This window comes from Phalacrocorax carbo, chromosome 1 (genome assembly GCF_963921805.1).
Source record: "Phalacrocorax carbo chromosome 1, bPhaCar2.1, whole genome shotgun sequence".
NCBI lineage: Eukaryota > Metazoa > Chordata > Aves > Suliformes > Phalacrocoracidae > Phalacrocorax > Phalacrocorax carbo.
This window is the reverse complement of record NC_087513.1, coordinates 124,554,526-124,580,171: the sequence shown is the minus strand read 5'-3', so window position 1 is coordinate 124,580,171 and position 25,646 is coordinate 124,554,526. Positions and strand designations below refer to the sequence as shown.

Below are 25,646 nucleotides of genomic sequence, written 5' to 3'. Positions count from 1 at the left end.
AAGCAACACAAGAATTTAATTTGATGCCATTGGCAACAGTATTTGCGTCTTCAGTAGTTGTTAGGAAGGGAAACGGAAAGATACCTTGTCTTATACCCATAGTTGTCTTAGACTGTGAACACTATTCCTTCAATTTTCTGCACTTTCCAAACCGTTGAAAGCTAAGGAGGCAAGGGCTGCTTTAAATAAACCCCAAATTTCTTAAAAGTTGTTTTAGTTCTTCCAGCATGCATAATATAAAATAAATTTGCATTATCTTATAACACTTATGCACCTAAGTATGCACATATATGTATGATGATGTGGGTGCATTTTTTTGTGTATAAATGGGTTTGTGTTTGTATATGCTATATAACGTGTATGCTTCAAAGTACAATGTGCATCTGTTCACATAGCTTAATATTTTCTAAGGAAAAATGTCTTGGAGGTCATGCCTTGTTTTGATGTGAAATTCTGTGTTTACTTATGAGACTGGGTGGGTGCGGGCTGGATGTTCCAACCAGTTAAGTATAAGTTATAGGTATTTTCCAAGTAGCTTCCTGGTAACTCTTTCCAAATAGGGTCAAGGTCAGAGCCCCGGTATGGACTGGGGTGTCTCTTCTGGTTTTGTTTGGAAGTTGTTTCCTGTTTAGAAATGACGGCAAGGGGAGAGTGACATTTGTCTTACTTCTGGGTGGCTACATGTTAATAAGTCACTCTCTGAGTTCTTGTTGTATTTACTGGAAGGGAATGGGCATTTCTAGAACATGTCATCCTAAATTAAATATCTGCAGTAAGTGGATAAATCACTCCTTGAAAGTTCCTATTTCTCTGAATTGACTGTGAAGTGAGTGTAATGGATGACTTGCCGAGATGCAGGTGTATACTTGTTTTGAGGTGAGTCTTGCCTTTAGTTCCATCCTCTGAAGTCCTTCTGCTTGTTAATTTTTACTTTTCCCTGAAAGTAATCTCAGGGAAATTTAGTAGAAGCATTCCTCTCCTCCATCCCCATGCATATTACTGTTAGGATGGAAGTATTACAAGGGGAATATAGTCATTTAAATGTATTGCAGAGCCCTCATGGGAGCATAATAATAAAACATTAGCAAGTAAATAAACAACATAGAAAACATGATGTTTAAGTAGCCCCTGAGATAATTTCATAGTCTGCAAGCCATTCTTCACTGGCTTTCAAACCATTACTAGATTAAGTCTTTCTCAAATCAGACTGTGACCGTAATGTCAAAATCACCTATGCTTGTTTGTTTTGACTTTCAGGTAGTTTGAAATAAATATACCCAGCTATTTTGTGGCTCCAAACTACAATTGTGCCAGGATGTTGATTGTGCAGCTGCTTCTGAATGTAGTCTGAAGGCTTCCAGTGTGCTGGTGAGCATTGATCAGGACACAAGGGCATTCAGTAACCAGGAAAATGACTGGCTTTCTTGAGGAAGAAACAAAGGAGAAACCTGTATTTCTTGCATAGCTGGAAGGCAAAGCAATACAAACTTGACACCTGGTTAACTTAAACATTTTTCAAAACACCGCTTGGCTGTGTGGATCTTGTAACTCTGACACAAACGTGCCTTTGGACCTGTGCAAATAAATCGTTGGAAGAATTGATTGGACAAAGCAGTCATTGAAAGAGTGGTTGTTGAAGAACCATGACGAAGCACTTGGAGATCATCAATTTGTCATTTTTGTTGGAACATGAAAGGGAAACAATATTGGGAGTATTGAAGAGAGATGAGTATCTGAAAAAAATTGAAGATAAAAGGATAAGGTAACCCTTTTTCTTATTGTTTTTAAAAATATGGTCCATAGTATAGATATTTTTGTGGTACACAGTGAAGATTTTCTAGATGCCTCAGGAGAAGGATGAGTGTTGGGAGGTGGCACAGTTAATTATAAGCCAAAGTAAAGTGTGTTTAAAAGAAAATTTCTTGCTAGTGTGGCCCTCTGTAAACAAAATATCGTGTCCATTGCTTTAAGGCAAAAAAGAAAGATAACAAATGCACGAATACACAACAGTCATTTTAAAATTTCAGATTCTATAGGTTTTGCCCAGTTTGGCTGCATTTCCCCCCTATCAAGGAAAGGCTTTAGTAAGGCTCTTGAACTTTCTTCCTCTGAAAGGAGCTGTATGCTTTGTGCCTTCAGAGCTGACTGCGGGAGGGGAAGTTTGGAAGTTGTTGCAGGGAGACAAGGTGAGCATTTGCCTCTGTACATACAACATGGGGCAAATGCGAGACAGTGACCTTTTTCTTTCTGTTGCAGTACTTACAGAATACGAAGGAGGAGGGATGCTTCATTTTTCAAATGTCTTAGATTTACTAATAAATAAAGAACCCGGAAAATCTCGGGTAGGGATCTCAAAAGTCACTGATGGGAGAAGTAGACACTCAGGGTGTTAGAGTCCGTGTGTTCTTTTCTGAGTAAAAAGGGCAAAAATCAAAGTTCAGAGAACAGTGTGTGGAGGCAGGCTGAGAGTCAGCTATTTTAGATGAGTCAAATTCAGTTAGTTCAGCTAAGCATCAGTTCTGCAAAGGTTCTTGTGCTTTTCTAGTACGTTGTTTCTGCTTCCTCTCGCTTCTCCCCACTGCCCTTTTGAACTTTCATGCAACGCTGGTTCTGAGAAACAGGCTTAGCGTGGATGTATGCAGTACTTGATGTTGGCGAGGCTGCTGAGTGTAATGGGTGACAGAGGAAAGATTTCCAGCCTCTGCTGATTTCTGTCCATATATTCCAAGGCCAGGCTGCATTGTTCTTCCCTTTGATTTGCTAAAAAGCATTTTAGACATTGTGCATTGCAGAGATGTACATTCAGCGCCTGCTGAGGATTCTTTTGTATAGTACTATAGACCTGTTGGAGTGGGTCCGGAGGAGGGCCACAAAAATGATCTGAGGGCTGGAGCACCTCTCCTACGAGAACAGGATGAGAGAGTTGGAGTTGTTCAGCCTGGAGAAAGCTCTGAGGATTAGAGGAGACCTTATTGTGGCCTTCCAGTACTTAAAGGGGGGACTATAGGAAAGATGGGGCAATCTCTTTAGCGAGGCCTATTGTGACAGGACAAGGGGTAAAGGTTTTAAACTAGAGGAGGGTAGATTTAGACTGGGTATAAGGAAAACATTTTTTTTTACCACGAGGGTGGTGAAACACTGGCACAGGTTTACCAGAGAGGTTGTAGATGCCCCATCCCTGGAACCATTGAAGGTCAGGCTGGACGGGCCTCTGAGCAACCTGATCTAGTTGAAGGTGTCCCTGCTCACTGCAGGGGGGTTGGACTAGGTGACCTCTAAAGGTCCCTTCCAACCCAAACCATTCTATGAATTAGTGAACTATTATTTGGAAATCCATGCAGAGTTAACCACTGGTTTTGGAAGTCTAAGTGCAATGCCCCTATTGCTGTGCAGCCCATTTAACTGGGGAAACAGTAGTTTATCTAAATGGAGTGGGCTAAAGCTGGTTGCTCCTTCTGCTGCAAGACTGGAAGGAAAGGTGTTTCTTCATGCTGGTGTGGGCAAATTTATCATTTCATCTCCTTTGTGATTTGTCAGATGAAGAAAAAAAATAGAGCACAAGAAAACAGATGGAGCACTGTTTGTTCCAGGCATTGTGCTCTATTTTGTAATAGGGTAAGCATTTCAAAGTATTTCAGTTTTCTGAAGTGGTGGCCTTGGAAATATGACGTGCCAGTAGTCATCTAACAAAAGGCATCACAGTGAAGTGCAGCCCTGTATCAGATCACAAACTTCTCTACCCCCCAGAAAGCTTTCTTTTCTACTACTGTCATTTCCCAGTCTCAAGCGGAAAGTTGAAACTCCTGATGTTTTGGTGGGGGTGGGGTTTGTTTGGTTGCTTTGGGCTTTTTTTGTTGTTGTTTTTTTTTTTAATATGCTATCTTAACCCCCCCCTAACTTTTGGGGTTTTTTTGGCACTACTGGAAGTCACTCTGCCAAACCTACTGAGTTTGAGAACCCAAAGCACCTCTGGAGGGTGCGGTTCAGTAAAGTGGCAGGTGGTATTGGCTTATCTGTGTTTTGGTATAGATGGAAAGAACGCTCTAACAAAAAGCTAGAAATTAATTTAATCTGAAATATAATGTTAATTAGGATAACTAATGGTGCAATGTGATACTTACATATACTTCTAGCACCTGTGTATGAACCAATTTGTTTCAGATTCAGAGCATATTTGGAGAATTGTCATTAGACCATACAGTGTCTGGTAATGGTGGAATGTAGTCTATAAAAGACTTCCAAGCTATAAAGAATTAGGTGGGTAACTGCTTCCTAGGGGGCTTCATAATTTTCCTTTCTGAATACAGCTTGGCAAGAATATCTTTAATTATGGCTTATAAATATACTTTAGAGGAACATTTGTTGTCTTTAGAATTCCATTTGGTGCAATCTGTTACATATTTTATTGAAGCACTTTGCAGAAGAACAAGTCCCTTTGTATTTATTTTCAAGGCATTTTTCATTCTGGCAGGATGTTTACTTGTATGTTGTACCGAATAATTTTTACTAGTCTGTTCCATTCATTCTGGATCTACCTTAATTGTTTTCTCTGTTCCTATTAGTCTTCAAAAGCCATTGTAACTTGGAAGGGTCTTTCTCATCAACATTAAAGCAATAGTAAGTGTAGGAGGATGTCCTAATAATTAAATTGTTAAGAGTTATTTTCACTATCACTGCTCATACTTGTGTTCTGGAGTACAGGTAGCTGTCCTTGTATTTTTATTTGATGTATAAATATTTCACCTACATGTGAGAGAAACACAGAAGGCAACAAGTACTCTTTTGTGGTCTAGTGTTGATAACAAATAAGCAACTGGCTTAATAAATACTAGGGTCTATGTTCTTTAAGTGCGCATCCGGTGTGCCTGGAAATTTTCTTTGAATATTGATTTAAAGCTGTTAGTAGATTACATGTGCAAATAACCTACAGTGTTCTAAATATTGCTCTATGATGCTTTTGACATCAGTCGAATGACCATCATAACTGTTTTCAAATGCTAAGATTATTTGGGTGAAATCATTAAATTACACAGAGCTAAATAGCTCAAAATAGTGACCTTAACCATACTAAGGGTGAAAAGATAGGGTTTTTTTAATCATATGAGTTGCTGGGAGAAACTTGCATCCAGATAATGTCAGTCAAGACATTCTGAACTGAATGTTTTGCACTGAAACATGTATCTTTTTCCTTATTTCCCTATCCTTTTAGTATTTTTAAATAGTTTTGTTCTTTTAAGACCCTTTTTACGAAAACCCATATCACATTTAATGTGTAGTGTTGCGAGTAATGAAATAAATGCTAAACTGACAGAATGTATTTGCTGAAAGGGGTGTGTGTACCATGCACTAGGTGTTTTTCATCTAACTGTTGTTGGTTTGTTTCTGTTCCAACAGCAGCCCCACTGCATCCTCCCCAGCTGTGCTGTTACCCAGGGAACTGGGTATGATGGTCATAGCATTTTATATTTGGTGCTAGCTCTTCGTCTCAATATTGTTATGCTACCACAGAGCAAACACAGAAGATACACTTACTGCTAATGTACATTGCTTTCTTACCTTGACTATTTTCCTAGACAGTGTTTAAAATACAAAGGTTCTTTTCATTCTTTACAAAACAAGGCTGTGAATACCATGCTTTTAGAGGAGATGCCAGTGTAATAGTTACTGAACTGAGAAAACAAAGAAGGACCATACTAATTTCTTCCAAGGATAAGTCCTTATTGGGTTATTACCTGAATCATTCCCTCAGCATTTAGGTTGCCAGAAGTTGCGTAAGAATTACAACAACCCCAGATCTGTATTGACAAGGAAAGTTGGCATTCCGGTCTTCTCAGTTAACTAAAATGCCATCTCCTTATCAATCTGAAGAGATCCACAGAAGGAATTTAGGGTGGTAACTTCATTACAATATAGGAGAAACTGTTAGCATGGCTACCACCATGTGGTAACTACAGGTAAGTACTTTAGAAAAAAATTAAGCATAAGTAATGGGAATGGGAATTGATTTATCTGCTGAGTATTCATCTCTGACTTGTTTATAAGCACCAAATGATTGCAAGATAGCATATAGTATGGTATATGGTCTGTGTTTTTGCAAAATTGCATGCAAATATTTGAAGGAAAGAGTCCTTATATTAAAGTGTATTGCTCATCCATACGTGTACAAGGAAATTAGGAGGTTGCTTGTCTGACAGCTATCTCATTTGTCAAGCAAATTTAACACATTTTTAGTCTTTGAACCAGAGACTTTTCCATCAGAACTAGTTACTGTAGCCAGTACTGGAAGGCTAGTGATGCCTCGTTTACTCTCCAGTGTTCTTTCAGAATGAAGATCCTCCATTGGTGACAGAATTTCTGATGGTGATTAATTCTCATACTCTGGGTAAAATTTATTTTATGAAAGAATAGTAAGAAACCAAAAAGCAATTTACACTTTTTTTTTTTTAAATCTTAGTGACAGTTTTTAGTTGAGAGGATGAGGGAGTTACTCAGGAAAAGGTTAATCTGTTGAAGTTTGTAATTATTACAGTATCCAATATTATTTCAGTTCCCATGCCTCCTTTCCTTCTGTCCACTGGGTTCTGTTCTGCCATTCATTATGCTCATTCTCTTTTCCTTTGCAAATCCATTCTTTGCCTTTCCCTGTTTCTTTTTGTTGTCACCAAAATACCTCCATACTCATATATTTTATTCTTTAGACAGTTTTTATCATACAGACCTGTTACAAAGGCAAAATGGGAAAATCTGTGCTTATAAAATAAGAACCTAAAAAATCCTTCAGGTACTAGAATAGCTAGACTTTACAGTGCAAGGAGATATTAGTGGAAGTTGGTAATAGCCCATCCTTTTGTGAATTGTCAGTAATATTTACTGTTACTTTCCACATGTTGTGTCAGACAGTAGGGGCAGTCTGGCTGAATTTGGAGGATGTACTGGGAATCAGTCTGGGGAGGAAATTTCATTTCTCCCTCAGTCTCCAGAAGTATGTTGATACCAGTTCCTGCACAGAAAAATTCTCTAGTATCTAGGTTAACAGTTGTGTACCTTCAGAAGGAGTATGTGTCAACTCATCTGTGCAGGAAACAGAACTTTGTAAAGAACAGGTGCAAGACTGGAGCCATATAATGTATTAAAACTGTGTTTCTGCTGAAGTATTTAATTGTAGTTTGTTGCGGACAGTTTTTTCTGTTTAACTGTAGTTTTTTATGACTGAGTTCTGGAAATTTAGAATTACAAAATAAAATGAGGAATACATGGATTCTGCTGCTCTACATCTTAAGATTTAAAATGTTTTTGAAATGGGGAGAAGGAAGGTGCAGGAGAAATTTGAGAATCAAACTAAGGAATCATGTATGCCATTGCATTCTACAGTCGTTTTTCAAAAAAAAGGGAGAAGAGATGAGATGGAAAAAATTTTCAAAATAAAAAGTTTTCCAAAATCCTACTGGGACAAAAAAAATCAGTTTGGTATTTAAAAAAAAAAAACCAAAACCAAACCAGTTACCTGACTCAAAGCAAGTGAAGCGTGCATTCATTTAAGTGAACGGCTTGAGCACTGAGTGTCTTGCCTCTTGCAGCACTACAGCTATTCTGCTTTTCTGGGTTTGGGGAATAAATATTCTCCAGGGTAGAGCATACTATTAAGAAAAAAATGGATCTGTTATGACTTCTCATTGCTTCTTCCTCTTTGCAGGGTTATAAGGGTTTGAGAATATTCCATCTCTGGCGGCTGCCTTTGTCAGGAAAGGAACACCTTTGACAGCCTCGTGACTTTTGGCGTCAGCTGGGGAAGAGTCACTCTCTTAGGGCATCTTTTGTGCCCCTTGGAGATCATGGGTAACTGTGCCAAGAGCTACAACTGCTTGCTGCTCCTTGGTTGGGTTTTATAGAACTGCAGTCCTTGCTGCCTCCATTTTTTGCCTCATCTTTTCAAGGCATCAGGTTTTCATATTTACTTGTTAGATGGACTTAATCTAGGATCTGAGTAATTTCTCAAATTTGGTGTTTTCTAAGTCTTTTTTTTTTTTCTTTTTGTTTCCTGCTTTGGTAAAAATATGGGCCTTTTAGGCCCCTTTTGGAAAGGCTTAGATTAAATCATTCAGCATTACCTGGAATACTAGGTACAACAGAACTCTTTCTCCAATGCGCTTAACATTTTCTCAGGCAGTAGAGGGATCTTACTATAATTTCATTAGAGGAATGGCTAAATATTTTGCTATCCTTGGCAGTAATAAATTTCTTTTTAATAGCTATCTTCTATCAAACAGCTGTTGTAATAGATGGTTTAGAAACTTCAGTGTATGATAGGATTCTTTTTCTCCAGCAGCTTGTATAAATTGGCTTCTGCTGAGTTTCTCTTTCACATTACTAGGAGAGGACTGATAAAGATTAATTCTTGTTTAATATTTGAGATTAAAAATATCTAACTGCATGGTTAATTAGATTCCTTTAAAATTAAGGAGAGCTCCAGTATTAGAATGATGAAAGGAAATTGGATGTTTATAATACAGCTGGTTCCTGCCTTGGTGGCTAAAGAGTAGTGCTGAATCTGTCCAGCTACACGCTGCACTTGTTATCCCTTTTCAATACGGTGTAACTAGTGCAGCTAGGCTGTAGTTGTTTAGGCGCTGTTATGATGATGGATTTTTTTCAGATGGCTTACCTCCTCCTGCTTTTCCTGACCCTTGAGACATTTTATTCTTTTTCTTAAGATCTGAACAGATTTGTTACAGTCAATCAGTAGTTCAATTCAACAAATAGTATAGGGAATCCCAAAAGCCTGTTCATATCCAGTATATCTGTCCATATGTGTGGGGGTTTTTTTTGCTCTTTTAAATGTTTCTATTTTATTGGTTTGATTAAATAAGTGGAGAAGCTGTCAGTTGATTTATTTTACCTCAGTTTCCTGAAAGTTATCAAAGGCAGTTCTGCATTAAAAAAATCCAAGAAAACACATTTCAGAATTCATGCTGTTGGCAGATCAACTATCATCTGATAAGAATTCAAGATTTTTGTATCGCATAAGCAGTGGAAAATATTGTTGCAATTACCACTACTGGATAGTAGGAATAATGCATTTTTCATGCCAAAAGAATATTGATAAGTTTTTCAACACATTGATCTCTAAGCAAGCTTTTGTTTTCAAACACACTGTTTATTGGTTTGGGCTGGTAGAGATATCCTTATTAAATTGGAACTATTTAAAACACAGACTTTCTACTCAATGTTTCTAATTAAGGACATAAGCACCTGAAAGTTGCAGGGGGGAGGGAGAAGGCTGGAATGGAAGGAGTTCAGTGAAGGTTTTGTTTCAGCATTAGACACCTGGATGCAGTCTATAGACACTCTGATAATTACCAGAAAGATGGCATTATACTGCCTGTGGAGTTCCTGAAAGGCAATGTGTCACTGCTGTTGATTTTTTTTTTTTTAAAGTAAAAATGAGCCACTGGAAATAAATCTGCTATGAAAAATGAGCCTTTACTAGTACTTAATATTTTAACCTTTCAAAGATTTGAGGATTAACAGCATTCATCTTCTGAGTTAACCTGACACTTGGGCAGCGTTCAGGTTGTTGTTTTGCATGCAGATGTTCAAGTTCCAAAAGAAACTGGAACTGAATCATATGTGCCGCTTTAGTTCTGTGGTATGTGATTGACCAAATCTTTGCGAAACTGAATAAAAAGTGAAAAGACGATTTATGTGTCAAAGACTACCCCTATTGAACATTGGCTGGCAGTGGTACTGTCTAAAAACTCAGTTTCAACAGGAGACCATGAAAAAGATGAGGTAGAGAGAACAACCAATGATCAAGTAAAGAAGTGGTGGTCCAGGTTAGTAAGCAAATGAGGCTGGGTGAGGTGAACAGGAGAAACACTGTAATCAAGCAAATGGGGTGGCAGGGGGACCGTGCCAAGCATATCCACATAAATTTGTCAGTAAGGAAGAACAGGCCAGATATGTGAAGGCTGGTACAGCCTTGCTGCTGTCACCGTGAGTGGAGCTCAAGATTCTGAGTAGAGGGAAGGAAGCAGAAAGGATCACAACTCTGGACTTCAGGAGAGCAGATTTTGGGTTGTTCAGTCTCCTATAAGATCCTCATAAATAAGCTGTTGCTGGGCTCCTTAGTATAAGAGAGACATGGGTATACTGGAAAGAGTGCAGTGAATGGCCCTGAAGACTTAGGGACTGGAGTATCTCTCATGAGAAAAAGCCGAGAGGGCTGGGACTAGTTAGCCTAGAGAAGAGAAGGCTTGGGGGATCTTATCAATGTGTATAAATGCCTAATGGGTGTTAAAGAAGATGGAGCCAGACTCTTCTGAGTGGCATCCAGTGAATGGACAAGAATCAGTGGGCACAAACTGAAGTACAGGAAACTGCATCTGAACAGAATAAATGTTTTAATTGTGAGGGTATTTGAAGGCTGGGTGAGCCTGCTCAGAGAGGTTGTGGAATCTCCATCCTTGGAAATATTTTAAAAAATCCAGGGCAACCTGATATAGCTTACTGTGCTTTGAGCCGGAGGGTTGGACTAGGTTGGTCTGGAGATCCCTTCTAACCCTTCCTCAACTATTGGGTGATTTTTGTGTAGTGGATTTTGTGGTGTTGCATTGGAAAGGAGGAGCTTGTGCGTCAAGCAGTTTTGCAAGTTCTAGCAGTTCTTTTCCTTTTTAAATAAGACCTCACTGAGTTGAATGCTGGTTTTAGAATGAAGCATGTAACAGTGTGTGCATTTAGTTGTAGAAAAACTTCCAAAGACCTTAGCAATATTTGGAACAGTACACTGTAAAAGTTGTTCTTGTGGATGCTCTTCATCCCCTAATGCTGTGACTTAATCCTAAGAAATTCCTGTATTAATAACTTAAACACATTCTTATTTAGAACCACCTCTTTCATTGAAAAGGTAGAGCTTTATGATGAGAAATAATTTTTATCTGAAAAATTAAGTGAGCCCAGGTGAATTCATTTGACTGAATTTCTCTGGTTTTTGTGCCACAGAAATGTTTCCCCTCTCCTTTCTTGTGTTTCAGGGAATCTAGAAGGACCTATAGCATTCGGTTGCTTATCTTGAACTCTTCTGCTTGCGGTTTCTCCCTTCTGACTGGCTAACTAATACTGTGTTCATAGGACTGTGGTCCAGCTAGCTGAAGACAATTTCTGTGTTCCAGCTGAAATAAGAATGTCTCAGTGTTACCGGCTTCTATGATACTGTCAGAAGCCCTCAGACTTTGTTGTGTTTTTCCGAGCCCGCAATGTCTGAGTTCTCTTAGGCTTCATTGTAAATGAGTGGAGGGAAGAGGAAGGCCTGTCCCTTGCGGTTGCAAAAAGAAGCTTAAACATACCCAAGGAACTAAATATAATTTTTTAATTTTGAGTATCATTTTAGTGTTGAATCAATCATATGACTCTGAGGGGAGAGGATTTTGAAGGGATTAAAAAAGTTCCAAGATTTTTCAAATGCTTAAGTTGCTGTTATTGTGGATTGGTGACCAGATGAAACTCTGGTAAGAGGTGGGTAAACAATGAGAGAACATTTTGTACACAGAGTGTTTAAGGCTGATTTGCCCTTTTCTTCTCCAGAGATTAAGTTGTCTCCCCAGTCCTAGTAAGCTGGTTTCGCTGATGAAGACGACTCAGAACGAACAAGTAGACAGGAAGTGGGAAAGGAGGCTTCGGTTGGTTGACCTTGGCTGGCTGCCAGATACCCACCAAGCTGCTCTCTCACTCCTGTCCTGACCAGGACAGAGGGAGAAAATAAGATGGAAAAAAAAAAAAAAAAAGGATCAAGATGACAGGGACATTGTTTGCCACAGGCAAAACAGGTTTGACTTGGGAAAAAATAATTTTACCAATAATTAAAAAATTCAGAGAAACAAGGACAAAACTGAAAACACCTTCCCCTCAAAACCCTAACCCCAGTTCTTCCTAGGCACAACTTCACTCCTTTGTTCCCAACTCTTCTATCTCCTCCCCTGCCCCAAGTGGTGCAGGGGGACGGGGAATGAGGGTTGCAGTTAGTTCATAATGCTTTTTCTCTGCTGCTGCTTCTTCCTCACACTTGTCCCCTGTTCCAGCATAGGTCCTTTCCACAGGGTTATAGTCCTTCAGAAACTGACTTACCCCTCTGTGGGTCCTCCATGGGATGCAGTTCTTGCCAGGAGCCTGCTCCAGCAGGAGCTCTCCATGGGCTGCAGCTTCCTTCAGGGCATGCTCACCTGCTTAAGCAAGGGGTCCTCCATGCACTGCGGGGAGACAACCTGCTTCACCATGATGTTCTCCTTGGGCTGTAGAGGAATCTCTGCTCTGGCAGCTGGAGCACCTCCTCTTCCTCCTTCACTGACTTGGTGTCTGCAGGGCTGTTTCGCATTTTCCTCACTCTTCTCTCTCAGCTGCTGTGCAGCATTTTCCCCCTCTCAAATAAATTTATCACAGAAGTGCTACCAGTATTGCTGATGGGCTCAGCTTTGGCCAGCAGTGGGTCTGTTCTGGAGCCAGCTGAAACCATCTCTGCCTGCAAAGGCACAGCCCCTGATTTCATCGCAGAGGTCACCCCTGAAGACCTGCAACTGCCAAAACCTTGCCGTGTAAACCCAGTACAGATGCAGAGAGGGAGTTCTGTGTGGGGAAGCTGAATCTGTTAGTGTTTGCTTGTACTTAGATGTAAACTATAGCTGTCACCTCTTTACTGGTAAGTTAGACCAACTGCTTGAGCTGACCTATGAGAAGGGAGTAGGAGTGGAGCAGCTGAGATGCCAAAGAGGCCACGCGGAAGCAAGGAGCAGTCCCAGGGCTCCAGTTGGACAGTGTGTCCTTGTCTGCTGTCAGCTCACAGGGAGAAGATAGAACAGAAATTAGTGTGTGCAGCTGAAGGCGGTGGTCCAGGTGGCAGGTGCAAACTGGATCTGCCCTTCCTCTTCTTTTTGTTGGGTCCACATTTTCCATGCCTGAATGTCTTCTGACAGCAGTGTTCCTCATTGCAGCTCTGAGCACTGTTCATGAGGTGGACCCAGCGCAGAGGCAAGTGGATGACTTCAGCAAGCTCCAGGAAGACAAAAAGTAGATGAGAGGGTCAGAAGCACCAAGTATTGGCCAGATTAAGAATTCTTAGTGAAAAAGGACACTCAGCTGTGACAGGGAGGGCTTTGGGGGTGAACATGGAAAGCACTGCAATACCTCTCAATGTGTGAAAGCATGATCCAGCCTTGACAAATTTCCCTGAGGTCAATTGATACTGAAAGTGGCCATACTAAAATAAAATGGTCATGTAACACAGTATTTAGTATCTGATAAATTCACTACAGCTAAGAGGGGAGACAGTAAATCATCAAGCATTTTGTGAATGTTGTTTGATATTTAGTGAAATGTAAGTCACCATAACCTCAGTGGTAATTAGATGTCTTTGGAAGCACTGAAAGGTGTATTTGTTATTCAAATGGATAGATATGCTCTTATAATGGTGTGGTCAAGAGCATTCTAGTAGCAGGATTTGATTGGATTGTTTGTTTGTTTTTTTCATTTAGTTCTTGGTCCAGGAGAAGCAGATACATTGACTTTTGCTGATTGAAGGTGGACTTGTTTAGGACATAGATCCAAGGAGGGGGTGGCAAAAGTGGTGATCATCTGCCTTCCCTGTGCGCAATGGCAATAATGCAGCACAGTTGGCAGTTGCTGTAGTACAGGTCACCCATCTGCATTTGGAACTGGCTGACTCACAGAAGAATAAAATGGACATGGACCTGTAACTAAGTGTATCTCTGTAGGAGGTGGGTAGATGGAAGATGCAATCATTAAACTGCAAGAACAATTAGTGAAGTACCAAGAAAGCTTGTGAAGCCTGGACAGAATTTTGAAGGCTATGGCATGAGAGAAAGGCTGTCTGGATTGAATGTGGGAGGAGAAGGGTACAAAGCAAAATGATGAAATCACTTCTGGAAAGAGGCCAGCAGAGGATAATGCTTGACAGGATTTGTAGTTATTGCCTGGAGGGATTGGACATGCCCTTTTTCAAAAGCTGTCAGAGGCTGAGCATCCGCAGGCCAGGTGGCTGCAGGCCAACTGTTGTTCATGGCATCCCCACGGGAAGCAAAATACTAGCCAGTATTTTAGCAAGGCGACGTATCCACAAATAACCTAATTCTGTCAGAACGTAGTCTCTGGTGGCCTAAACAATGTTCCCACCCTCCTTCACTGGGCTACAATGTGTAATCTTTTCTTGGTTTGTCTTCCTAAAGGGTTTTTCTTCCTGACACCTTTTTACTGACTATTGGGTGAAGCTGGTAGCCAGGTTTTTAAAATCCTCCTTAAAACATCTATGTGTATGCAGAGTTTGTGATTTCAGTGAGCTGGAGTGCTTCATGATAGAGGGACGCTGATAGCAGTGAGTGAGCGGGAGTGTAGGGAAGGGTGAGGGAATGGGGACACAGCAACATCCAGGCACCTAAAACTGAAAGAACTTAGCAGCTGCTGAGCTGCACCCCTTGGGAGGAGTTATTTGGGGGTAGAGTGGAGTGCAGGAAGGGTTTGGAAGGATGGAGCAGCTTAAAAGAGGAGGGATTTTGATGGGGGGAGTGGGGCAAGGAAGGAAGTCAGGAAAGGGCCTGGAGAGAGCAGGGGACCTGTAGGCTGTTTATTGAAAAGATTGAGGTGGATGAGAGGATAAGAGGAGCTTGTGGGATTGAGTGGATGGAGCTTCAGCTAAAAAGTGTTGAGAGGACATAATTTTGACTACGTACAGGACTACTTTAGCAGTTGAGGCCAGTGATTATCCCTTCTATTCAGCAATTGTGAGACTACATCAGGAATACAGCTTCCAGTTTGGGCTCACCAGAAGAAGAGGGACATTGACATACTGGCACATGTTCAATGGAGTGCCATGAAGAAGATTAGAGGGCTGGAGCATATGATATAGAAGGAGAGGTGGAGGGAAGTGGGTTTGTGTAGCTTTCAGAAGAGAAGGCAAAGGCAAGATGTGATTGCTGTCTTCCAAGTCCTTAGTGTGATGGTATAGAATGAAATGGAGGCAGACTCCTTTCAGAGGTACTCAGTGAAAGGAGAAGAGGCAATGGGAACAAGCTGGAATGTGCAAGATTCTGGTTAGATATTAGGAAAATTTTTTTAAACAAACAAAAAAACCCAACCCCCAAACACAAACACCACCCCCCCCCCCAAACCACATAAAATCAGTCAGATTCTGGAGCAGGTGCACAGAGACATTGTAGACTCTTTACTTGGAGTTACTCTGTTACTCAAGATTCAGTTGGACAAAGCCTTGATCAACCCAGTCTGGTTGGCCCTGCTTTGGCTTTGAGTTTAGACTAGGTGACTTCCAGTATTCCCTTCCAACATAGGTGGTTCTGTGGGTTGAGGTGGCAGGGATAAGAGCTAGAGGCTGTGGCATGGGAGGGGAAAGCTCTGGTGTTAAGATCAGGAATCAAGTTACAAGAAGCTAATAGCGAGAGGTTTGGGTGATGATGGGGTGCTGCTTGAGTCCCTGGTTTGGGACAACAAACATAGAAACCTGCCTTTCTGTCATCCTTCAGAGTCCTTTTTTTGCTGTTGGAAATATAGTGGTTACATCTCACTTAGTTATTTTCTCGTTAAGAACTGTCATGGTTTAGCCCCAGTCAGCAACTAAGCACCACACAGCTGCACGCTCACTCCCCTCCATGATGGGATGGGGGAAAGAACCAGAACAGTAAAAGTGAGAAAACCTGTGGCTTGAGATAAAGAAAGTTTAACAGGTAGACCAAAAGCCATGTGCACACAAGCAAAGCAGAACCAGGAATTCATTCACTCCTTCCCATGGGCAGGCAGGTGTTCAGCCATCTCCAGGAAGGCAGGGCTCCATCACGCGTAACGGTTACTTGGGAAGACAAAGGCCATAACTTCAAACATCCCCCTCTTCTTTCTTATTCCCCCATCTCTATATACTGACCATGGCACCATATGGTGTGGGATATCCCTTTGGTCAGCTGGGGTCAGCTGTCCCGGCTGTGTCCCATCCCAGCTTCTTGTGCACCCAGCAGAGCGTGGGGAGCTGAAAAAGTCCTTGACTAGTGTAAGCGCTGCTTAGCATAACTGAAACATCTCCACATTATCACCGCTGTTTCCAGCACAAATCCAAAACACAGCCCCATACCAGCTACTATGAAGAAAATTAACTCTACCCCAGCTGAAACCAGGACAAGGACCTGACTCATGCACCATTGAAATTGCAGCCTTCAAAATTGTCTTAAATGCAAATATTTCTAGCCTGCAGAGTCAGTGGCAGAACCAGTAATCTGTAAGTTGCATTATTTAAACTGACATTCTCCTGTTTGTTTTTTTTTTTAATTGTGGGATCAGAGCATAACACCACTATCTATTTAGATGGTTTTGTTTGGGGTTTTTTTTAGCCTTTGAATAGCCGGTACAGAATTGCATATGCATTCCTAGCTAACTCTACGCTGGTATAGTATTAAATGCACACTAGTTACAGGAAAGATTTTCTTCTTTTCTTTCTGTGGATGCACAAAAGAGTCCCAGTTTTGAGCTGTTGTCAACCTGGGCTCAGCATGACTTGAATTATTGATGAGGGACAAGAAAAGATGGTTTACCAATTGTCCAGAACTGCTCAGCTGTTTGCAGTTACTTATACCAATCTACCACAAGATTTTCCTCTTGACTGCATATCTGAGAGGTGGGGGATAGATTTATTCTTTGTCAAAAAATACAGTGAATATAAAAACTCCATTTATATTGTATTTATTTTTGTCTCGTAGTTTTTGGTGGTGAATCTTTGTCTGTTACAACACAATGATCTGTAAGAAAGTTTTATCTCCAAATTAAAAGATTTTATTTTATTCTAGGAAATTGAAAAATGAGCTTCTGGAAGTGAGAAGGAAAGGTGGGAACCATCATTGTCAACAGGACAACAGCAGGGTCTGTGTTCGCTGTCAGAAAAGCCTGGGCTTAATCTTCGACAGAGGAGACCTGTGCCAGACCTGCAAACTTCGAGTTTGCAATAAGTGTCGTGTTGTGGGAACTGATGGGCAGTGGAAATGCTCGGTGTGTGCCAAGATTGCGTAAGTTGTGCAGCTTTCTTAAATACGTTTAGAGATTACTGCTGTATAAGTAATTTTGTGCTGGTGTTACTGTCCCCTTAGCACAAAAGTATATGCATAGCAAGTATGCAAGGGAAGAGGGTTGTCTGGTGGTTTTATTTGCTGCACTATTTTTCAATATCTTTTTTTCCCATTCCAAGTTAGTTTCAACTAGCTTGCTTTCTAAAGAAAGCTGCAAGCATCACAGATACTAAGCTATTGGTGGGAAGAACTCTGAAAATGGTAGAAAATCAGTTACAAGCGAGTGAGTGTCTATTCACATTATGAAGACATAAATGTAAGAATCAAGTAATTCCAAATTTACAGAACAGAATTAAGAACAAGCGAGGTCTGTATGTTCTGACTGACGTGGTATGTGGATTTTTAAGGAGAGAGATGTAAAACTTATGTGTCCAAGCACTTCAATCCGTGTTTCTATCCTTGCTTTTTTTCTGCGTTTATAGTAACTGAACATCTCTGCGTGAAGAGAGAGGGCTGTATTTATAATGTCTCTATTAGTGAGTGTTCTAAAGTAAATTGTGCTATGGTGGGAGGTAAAACAAAAAAGGATCTCTCATTTCTTACAGTTGGAATATTGAGCACGGGGAATGGAGGAGGAGGGTAGCATTTCACAATGCTGAAAAGCAGAGAATCAGTATTCTAACACAGGATATTGAGTGAATAAACAAAAAGATGTTATACGTTAAAAGATATTTACTTGGTGTATACTTGGAAGAATAATTCACTTGATTGTTATGGTAATATGGGATTTTGTAGCTTGACTCAGTAAAGTAACCATGAAGAAAAGGAAAAATATATTGGGCCACAAACCTCAGTTATGTATCCTGATGTAAGAACTGGATAGGATAAGAAAAAGACATGACAAAAGAATCATGTTAAAGGGGGAAAGGATCAGAGTAATTTCAGAGGATTTTTTTGGATTTGCCTTTTTTTTTAAACAAACTAATGAGATCAGAAAGATAAGGCTTTTTGTAATTTGTATCAGAAAGTGAACTAAAATGCTAGTTACATCAAACTTTGGTCACCTAGACAGTTAGTGAAAAATTAATACAGCAGGACATAGAGTTTAGCGTTTGTGTTTTTAACTTGAGCTTTAGCATGTTAACATCTGCCTTAACCTTCTCTGCAGCCAGTGGGGCACACCCAGAGGACAGTGTCTTGCCTCTTAAGATGAAACCTGTTCAAGTGCTTGATTTTGTGAAATGATTTTAAATTGGTAGGTGCCTGACTGAGTTCCTTGTAGTTTGCTTCAGCTGGTTCCTGAGATGATCTCCGTGCTGTGCCTTTCAGAAATGATGGGGTGTAGGTGAGTGGAGAATGGCAAACACAATACTACTCTTTAAAAATGAAGAAAGGAAGAAAAAGGGGTCCGTTGACCTTGTTGAGTTACCTTCAATTTCTTTAAAAATACTGAAACAAATGATTGCTGTGCTGTTTGAAAGCCAAGACATGATGACAGGACGATGAGTAAGAGCTGGCTCAAGAACAAATAATGTCAAAACTAATTAAACTTCCTCCTTTGACAGGGTGACAGACCTCGTGAATACAGGAGGATCTGTTGATGTCTTTTAACTTGACTTAAATGAACCTTCTGATACTTTCTCTTATGCCATTCTAATAAGCTGATAAACAAGGGGAATTCTGCCCTGGAATAAATTCTGTCAGTGTGATGCAGACCTGTCTGGAAAATTATAAAGCTTTGTTCTCAGAGTATCAGAGTAGTTATGGACATTTCCTTGTCCAAAAAAAAAAAAAACAAACCCAAAACAAAAAAACAAAAAGGCAAAGCAGAATACAGAATATTTCCTGGCTTTTTACTGTTAAGTACTTCAGTTAATTACTTTGGAGCACATGAGTTTGCCAGTTACACCTGCAGGTGACTCAAAACTGAGAGATGCTGCAGACATGCTGAATGACAGGATTAGGATTCATCGTGATGCTTACAATTTAGAGAAGTGGTTTGAAGGAAGAGCAAGCAGTGGCCTCCTACAGGCATGTGGAATTACTCCATTTGGGCAAAAATGCAGCTGCAAAAACATCAAATAAGGCTAAAAACAGCTTATGCAGCTGTTCCTTAGGAAAGGATCTCGGTATTGGACTGAATGAAAAGCTGAACACGAATCAACAGTATTTTCCACTGCAGAAAAGACCAGCCTCACACAGGGATGTACAAGCAGAATTAGGGCCTGCAAAATACATGACCCAATCCTGTTTTATGTAGAATACTCTGCCCAGTTTTGTGTAACGCACGTCATGTTGGCCAACTGGAGAAAGCACAGCAGAAAACAAAGATCAGAAGCCTAGCACACAGCATGTCTGGAGTAATGGAAGGGGTCGGAAATGTTTGGCCTAGGCAGGATAAAACAAATAACTGAGTTTAAATCTACAAAAGGCAGCTGAGGAGGCATGCAGGCTGTTCTACGTACTCCCTTTGGATGCGAAAGGTAATGTGATACTTAAATTGCAGTGAAAGAATCTAGGTTAGGTGATATGAGTACTGATATAACTTGGAGAGGTTGCAGAATCTTGTTTTATAAATAGGTTGGATAAACCTGTCTCAGGAATGATGACATCAGTACAGGTGGCCCTGTTTTGGGGCTGAAAGATGGATGAGGCAATTCCTCACAACATATGCTACCCCTACTTCTCGTGATGGTGCTGCAATTCTGTATGCTAAGCAGTGGTCCTAGCAGTCACCTTGAAAACGAGTTCCGGTTGAAGCTTGCCTCTAAGCTATTACCAACATGGTTTCATTTGTTTGCAAAGTGCTAAACTTTGCAAGTGCCAAAGTTTTGTCTATGTTGGGTAACTTTATTAAAGTAAAATTTCTCTGTCCTTTCGTTTTGTTCATATGCAGTGTTTTTGCAAGACTATAGTGACAGTTAACGATCTGTAAAATGCCTTTTGAACTGCTAGAAGTACACAGAGAGATTATTTTCTGTGTGGGCAGTACGGAGATGAGAGTTTGAGATAGGTGTTTCAGTTAAATCGTTGTGCGTAGTTTAAATTCTTTCAGTTCTGCTTTCCTCTGTCTCACTGAAGTGCAGGTAAAATTAGAATTTTTAGGCTTTTTTAATTACGTTTGAAGGAGGAACTGATTAAGTTAATGCAAATAGGGCTTTTGGCAAGATTAAAAGGCAGATGGCAAAGAAAAGAAAATGGGAATCAAGTTTGAGAGACAGTTATGCTGTATGAGTAGCAAATAAAAGGCAGGAGGAGGGGAAAAAACCTTTTAGCTCTGTAGCACTGATCTGCATACAGTGTTTGTGTCTGTCAAATTAGCTTGTTTCACCATGCTAGTGGCTTTCCAAAAAGCGATAGGAAACATTCCTCCCCTCCTTCCCCCATCCTTTTGTGTTATCAACCTTGATGAATGAGACCAGGTTCATGTCAATAGACTCCAGCACCTGCTGTGCTGTTCCATTAGCAGACCCAGGTTATACTGTTATATGTATGTAGTTATACATACTGTGAGGCCCTTAAAAGGCAGGGAGAAGGAATCTTGGCCTTTGTGAACTCTTTCCAGTTTTGGTGCTATACTAGTTCTTGGCTCTTCTGCCAAAATTTTCCTCAAGAATGTCTATTAAATGCTGCTTAAGGTGATGGTGATACCAGTAACCTGTACAAGTCCTGTTATATAGTCAGAAGTTATACCTGCAGGAATGTGTTCAAAAGCAGTTTTTCAGAACTGTTGGGAAGCCTACTGCGTTACATCTGGCGTCAGTGGCAGAAGGTCTGATTCTGGGTGTTGAGGGTGTTCATTCAAAGAGAGGTTGACAACTACTACAGAAATTACTGCAGAAATCCCTTGAATTACACAAATAATTCAAAATGGTTGCTGCAGTGAAGAATGTCATGTGGCAATAAAAGAGAATGTAGATAATATCAGCCAGCTTCTGCCTATGGCTTCATTTAATACATTTTGACCTTTCCTTCCTTCTGAGCACCTTGAGTCCTGCCTATCCACTCATAGCACAGGAGTTTGGGAAACCTGTAGTGCAGCAGGAGGACATTCTGTCACATAGCCTGGAATAAAAATGTTGTCATTGCTTTAACATTTATGGTGACTTTATGTCCAGCTACCAAAAAAAAAAAAAAAAAGAGTAGGAAACTGCAAGTATACTGACTTTGACTTGAGGATCAGGTAATTTCAAGATGGTCCTTCTTTTTAAGGATATGGTAAAACACAATATTATTTTCTGAACAAATTTTTTTAAAAATTACATAGTTAGAATGAATGGTAGCTGTAGGGGTGAGATACCAGTTTGTTTAATAATACAATATAAATGTTCATCTGTCAACCAGAACATCTTCACCTGGCAATGAGCAAATCTGACTTCTCTCCTCCAAAGTGATCTTTAAAGCATGTAACCTGCCATTTCTCCAAAGTTAGTCTTGCCTGGAAAACAGCTTATGGTGATGGGGAACACATTCTAAAACAGTTTCAAAAAAAGGTTTAGTGAATTTGAGGAGACATTTGAATGTGAATAGTGAGACATGTTCATCAGTATCTTAAGTATAACAAACTGAGGTTTATACACAATCGTCTTAAAATTTACAGTTACTGAAAAAGGATATTCCCCTTGAATGTAAAGAGAAAATTACTGGTTTTTTTTTCCCCCATGGGAGTTATTATCAGCTAGAATACATAGTTGCAAGATAAAGCATTCAAAGGTCAAGAAAGGTGAGAGCTAAGCCTTCTGCCAAATTCTTAGTTCTGCAGTTACTGAGGGCAGAGGACAAGACAGTCTTTATTTATGTGATTGTGTGTTTGACGCTCATGTTGTAGTATTTAATGAGGTAAATCAATCCTGTATGTAGCTACACATTTGATGCAAGAGGAAGCTTTCTGCTCCATTTCCTGCATATGAGGAACCGAGGTCATCAGCTTTGAAACCTAGGTGCTGAAAGAGAAACTTTCCATTAAGGTCAATTTTTTCCCTGCATCTTCTTAACATATGGTGAGTTTGCGTTTTAAACTTGGCACCTAAAATGATCAGTAGTTTGAGGGAAACCAAGTTCTTCAAGCAGTCTGCTGACAAGCTGATTTTGCATCTCGATGCTGTCTGTATTTCTTGTTACAAACGTGTCTAGATATCTGCGAACAGTGTCTTTATTTTGACTGAGTTCTTCAGCAAGATAAAACACCTAGGTGGTCCAAGTTATTACAGCAAACAAAGCAGTAATGGGAAATTTGTCTTCATCTTTGAAATACTTACGTTGTCTTAAAGCATCATGAAAATTCATCAGTATCTTAGTAACATTTATTCCCATTAGGGCCTAAAAGTAGAGGTGTTTCAGATGTTTTAGTATGTAAATGTTTTTCAGATTTCTTATAATTTCTTTTTATTTTAGTAACTTCTAAGTGAGTTTTGCCTTCTTTTAATAGGGTCAAAAATTTCTATTTAATAGACTCACAGCATATTAGAAATTACTCTGGAATTAATTTATTTTATAGAAAATACTTTGTGGAATTGAATACATACAAAAATGAGTGTGTATGTTTTGGTATGTTCATGAATAGGCTGCATTTTATCCAGCCTTTGGTCTTGCCCATTTTTTCCCAAATTTTAATCCCCATGAGGAAGCAAAATACTTGAGGAACAGGAGAGGAAAAGGAAGCCAGACTGAATTTCACTCCTCTACTGTGGACGTGGGTTAAGCTGGATGTTCAAATGGATAGTGAAACTGTTTTACCAATATGGTTCGTTTGGGTTTTCTTTGCGTGGTTTTTTTTGTTGTTGTTGTTGTTTTTTTCCACTCAAATAAATGATTAAAATTAAAAATTGGGACTTTCCATCCTAAATTATATTTTTATAATTGGGCATTTAACCATGAAGCGTCTTGCAAAAATGAGTGGAAAATAACAAGCTGAGTTTTTGACAGGGATAGGCTGCAGGTTATGTTCCATTTTTAAACTGAGAAGTAAGTGCGTAAGTGAAGTTAATCTGTTTAATAGAACTGTAACACACTCCCTCTCACATGATGATGTGAGTAGGTGGATCAGTAATTAATGTATAAGGACTTTAGCTGGTACCTAAAGTATTTGGTGCTAAACCTACCTGCTTGAACATGACTTTCTTTAAAATTTTCTTGGCCATTTTGAGTATAGGAAAAAGCAACCATGCAAAAATTGCTCCTGTTACAGTTTATAACACTGTTTTCTCTCTTTCTAAAGCTACTGACACAAGTATCTGTTGTACACCTTGGAAGGCCAGTCTAAACACTGTTTTAGTACAACATGTATTTTTTACTTTGTATGCTACATGCTAACTGAGAAAGGAAAGTAAGGAAGATGTATGCACATACCATGATTTACAGTCAGTATGGACCTTGAACCCATTTTAAAAACAAGAAAAACCAAACCTACAAGCACTGATTTGATGTATTGTTGTGTAAATGCCCTCATCTCTCTTCCCACTGAAGCAATTATCTACGCGGAAAGGGTTCATTTAAGTCCTGTATCAGAAACAGAAGAAAGATGCACTGTCTCAGTAGGAAAGACAGGTTCCCTTTGTCATAATTATAAATGCATGAAAATAACATTATTATAAGACTGTTTAGGTCTCGCTCTTCAATTTTTGATTCAGAATGTTAAATGCAATTATGAAATTCAAACTTCAATTCAAAGACTTAGGCAATCATTTATTCTGAATTAATTTCTATTCCTGCGTAGAGCAAAAATTGTTTTAATAGGTACTCCTGACATGTATGAATGATTAAGATAACATGAACCCTAGTCTCTCTGTGAACTTTCAGTATACATGAAAAATATATCCAATATTAGTGCACTAGAAAGTCAAAGCTGCAGTTCTCAGGTTTTTTCCCCTTTATTTCATTAGAATGTGATATTTTTGCAGAGGTGATCTGTTGGGTGAGGACATTTTCACAAAAGAGTACTGCCAGGTGAAGTCAGGATTCCAAGACTGAGCAGCACTGATGATAATAAGGATGAAGGTCTGAAGGGAAGGTTGAGGCCTCTAGGGTTGTTCCATGCAATTTTCGCAATGGCCGGTTGTTGATGGCTGTTGGTTTTTCCCCCTTGCTGTGGGTAAGAGGATGGGCTAGAGGGGTGAAGTGCTTGACTAAAACAAGGCAATACGCCCTTTATTTACTGTGTTTTGTGCCTCAGTTGAGGGACTTCTCTGCGTTTTATCTCAGTCCTGGTTCTCTTGGTGAACTCAGAGCAGAATGGGTGTGGGTCTCCCCAAAGTAGCCCTTTAAGGACTTTGACTTGGCACCTCAATTTAAAATGTGGATCTTATTACAGCTTAATAAGGTCAGCCAGGTGAAGAAGATGGGCAATTCAGTTTATCATTGTTAGCTGAACCAGCATATGGTTTGGCTCCATTGGTGTAGCAGCTGTTGCACTCCCTTGGCTGCTCAGGCCTGCAAAAGGGATCATTAGCACCCTCCTCTTTCCTTGGGGGTCCAGTTTGCATTTGCCAGAGCATGCAGCGATGACCTCAAACTGCCTTGGCTAAGCAAGAGGGGGACAGCTGTGTAATTAGGGGCTATTTAATGGTGCCAGGTTATAGCCTGCAGAGAGAGGTTACTCAGATAAGTAGATTGCTTATTTATGCTTTGCTAGAAGATAGAGGGATCAACTGTTATTGCCCAAATACATTAACGTATCTCTTCCCTGAACAGCTTTATGTGACTGCGATGAAGATGGGTATGGGGTCAGTGGTTACTAATACAAGGGAATGGCAAGAAGGAGAGAAAGTCCTTCTCCACAGGACTCCTGCCTCGCTCCCAGGCCTTCCCCTTTTGCAGGCTGCTTTGCTCCCAGAGTGAGGAGTAGGAGATGATGTTGGGATGGCAGGGAACGAGTGGGGACAGAGAGAGGGAGACTGATGGTCAGCTCTAAGGGTGCGGGTGACCGGAACCTCAGTGGAGTGGAGGAGAGGAAGGCCCTCTCCCGGGGATGGATGCTGGGGGAGGACCTCCTCTCTCCACCAACAGCACCCCCACTGATCCTTCCTTGCACAGCCCAGCAGCCCTCCATCCTATTCCTTCCTGGCCTCCTCCCACAGCTGCCCCAAACATCCTTCCCTTGGCTGCCGCTCCTTCGGTCTCTCCAGTCCCCATGACCCTCCTTGAGGCCTTGGTCCTGCTGCTGCAAGATTAAATCTCCACATCAGTTTATAAGACTAATATATGGTAAAATAAGCAGACACACCAGTCTCAGTCACCATTCCACCCAGGCTGAAGTCTCCTGGGCGCTTGTGATGCTGGAGGCAGCAGAGAGGTTTTTTTTCCTCATCACTCTTCACATCTGGCCAGCAAATGTAGAAGGCTTTCTGGGGACCCTGTGCAGAGAGGCTGCCCCTCTGTGAATCATGACAGTCCACGTGGGCGGCACAGTTCAGGGTTGGGTGTGGAAATAATGACAAGTTTTTGCTTGTAAAAGCCTGTAGCTTTGTGTGGGGCAGCCTCCCATGCTGCTGAAATCCTGTGTGTAGGTCACATCATTTCCTTCAGATTGTCCTGAGCTTGGAGAAGGATGAAGGCACTTTTCTGGATAAAGGGGCGGGGAGTGCC

At 40.5% G+C, this 25,646-nt stretch overlaps 1 protein-coding gene across 1 annotated transcript in view; it reads left to right on the top strand.

Moving 5' to 3' along the window:
- The first annotated feature begins 1,262 nt into the window (after nucleotides 1–1,262).
- SYTL5 (synaptotagmin like 5) overlaps nucleotides 1,263–25,646 on the top strand; it is a 65,523-nt gene continuing 41,139 nt past the window's right edge. Inside the window, exons 1-2 of the mRNA XM_064473396.1 lie at nucleotides 1,263–1,762; nucleotides 16,848–17,063. Coding sequence (XP_064329466.1) covers nucleotides 1,644–1,762; nucleotides 16,848–17,063 — 335 coding nt within the window. The 5' untranslated portion in view covers nucleotides 1,263–1,643. The remainder of the gene's footprint in view (nucleotides 1,763–16,847; nucleotides 17,064–25,646) is intronic.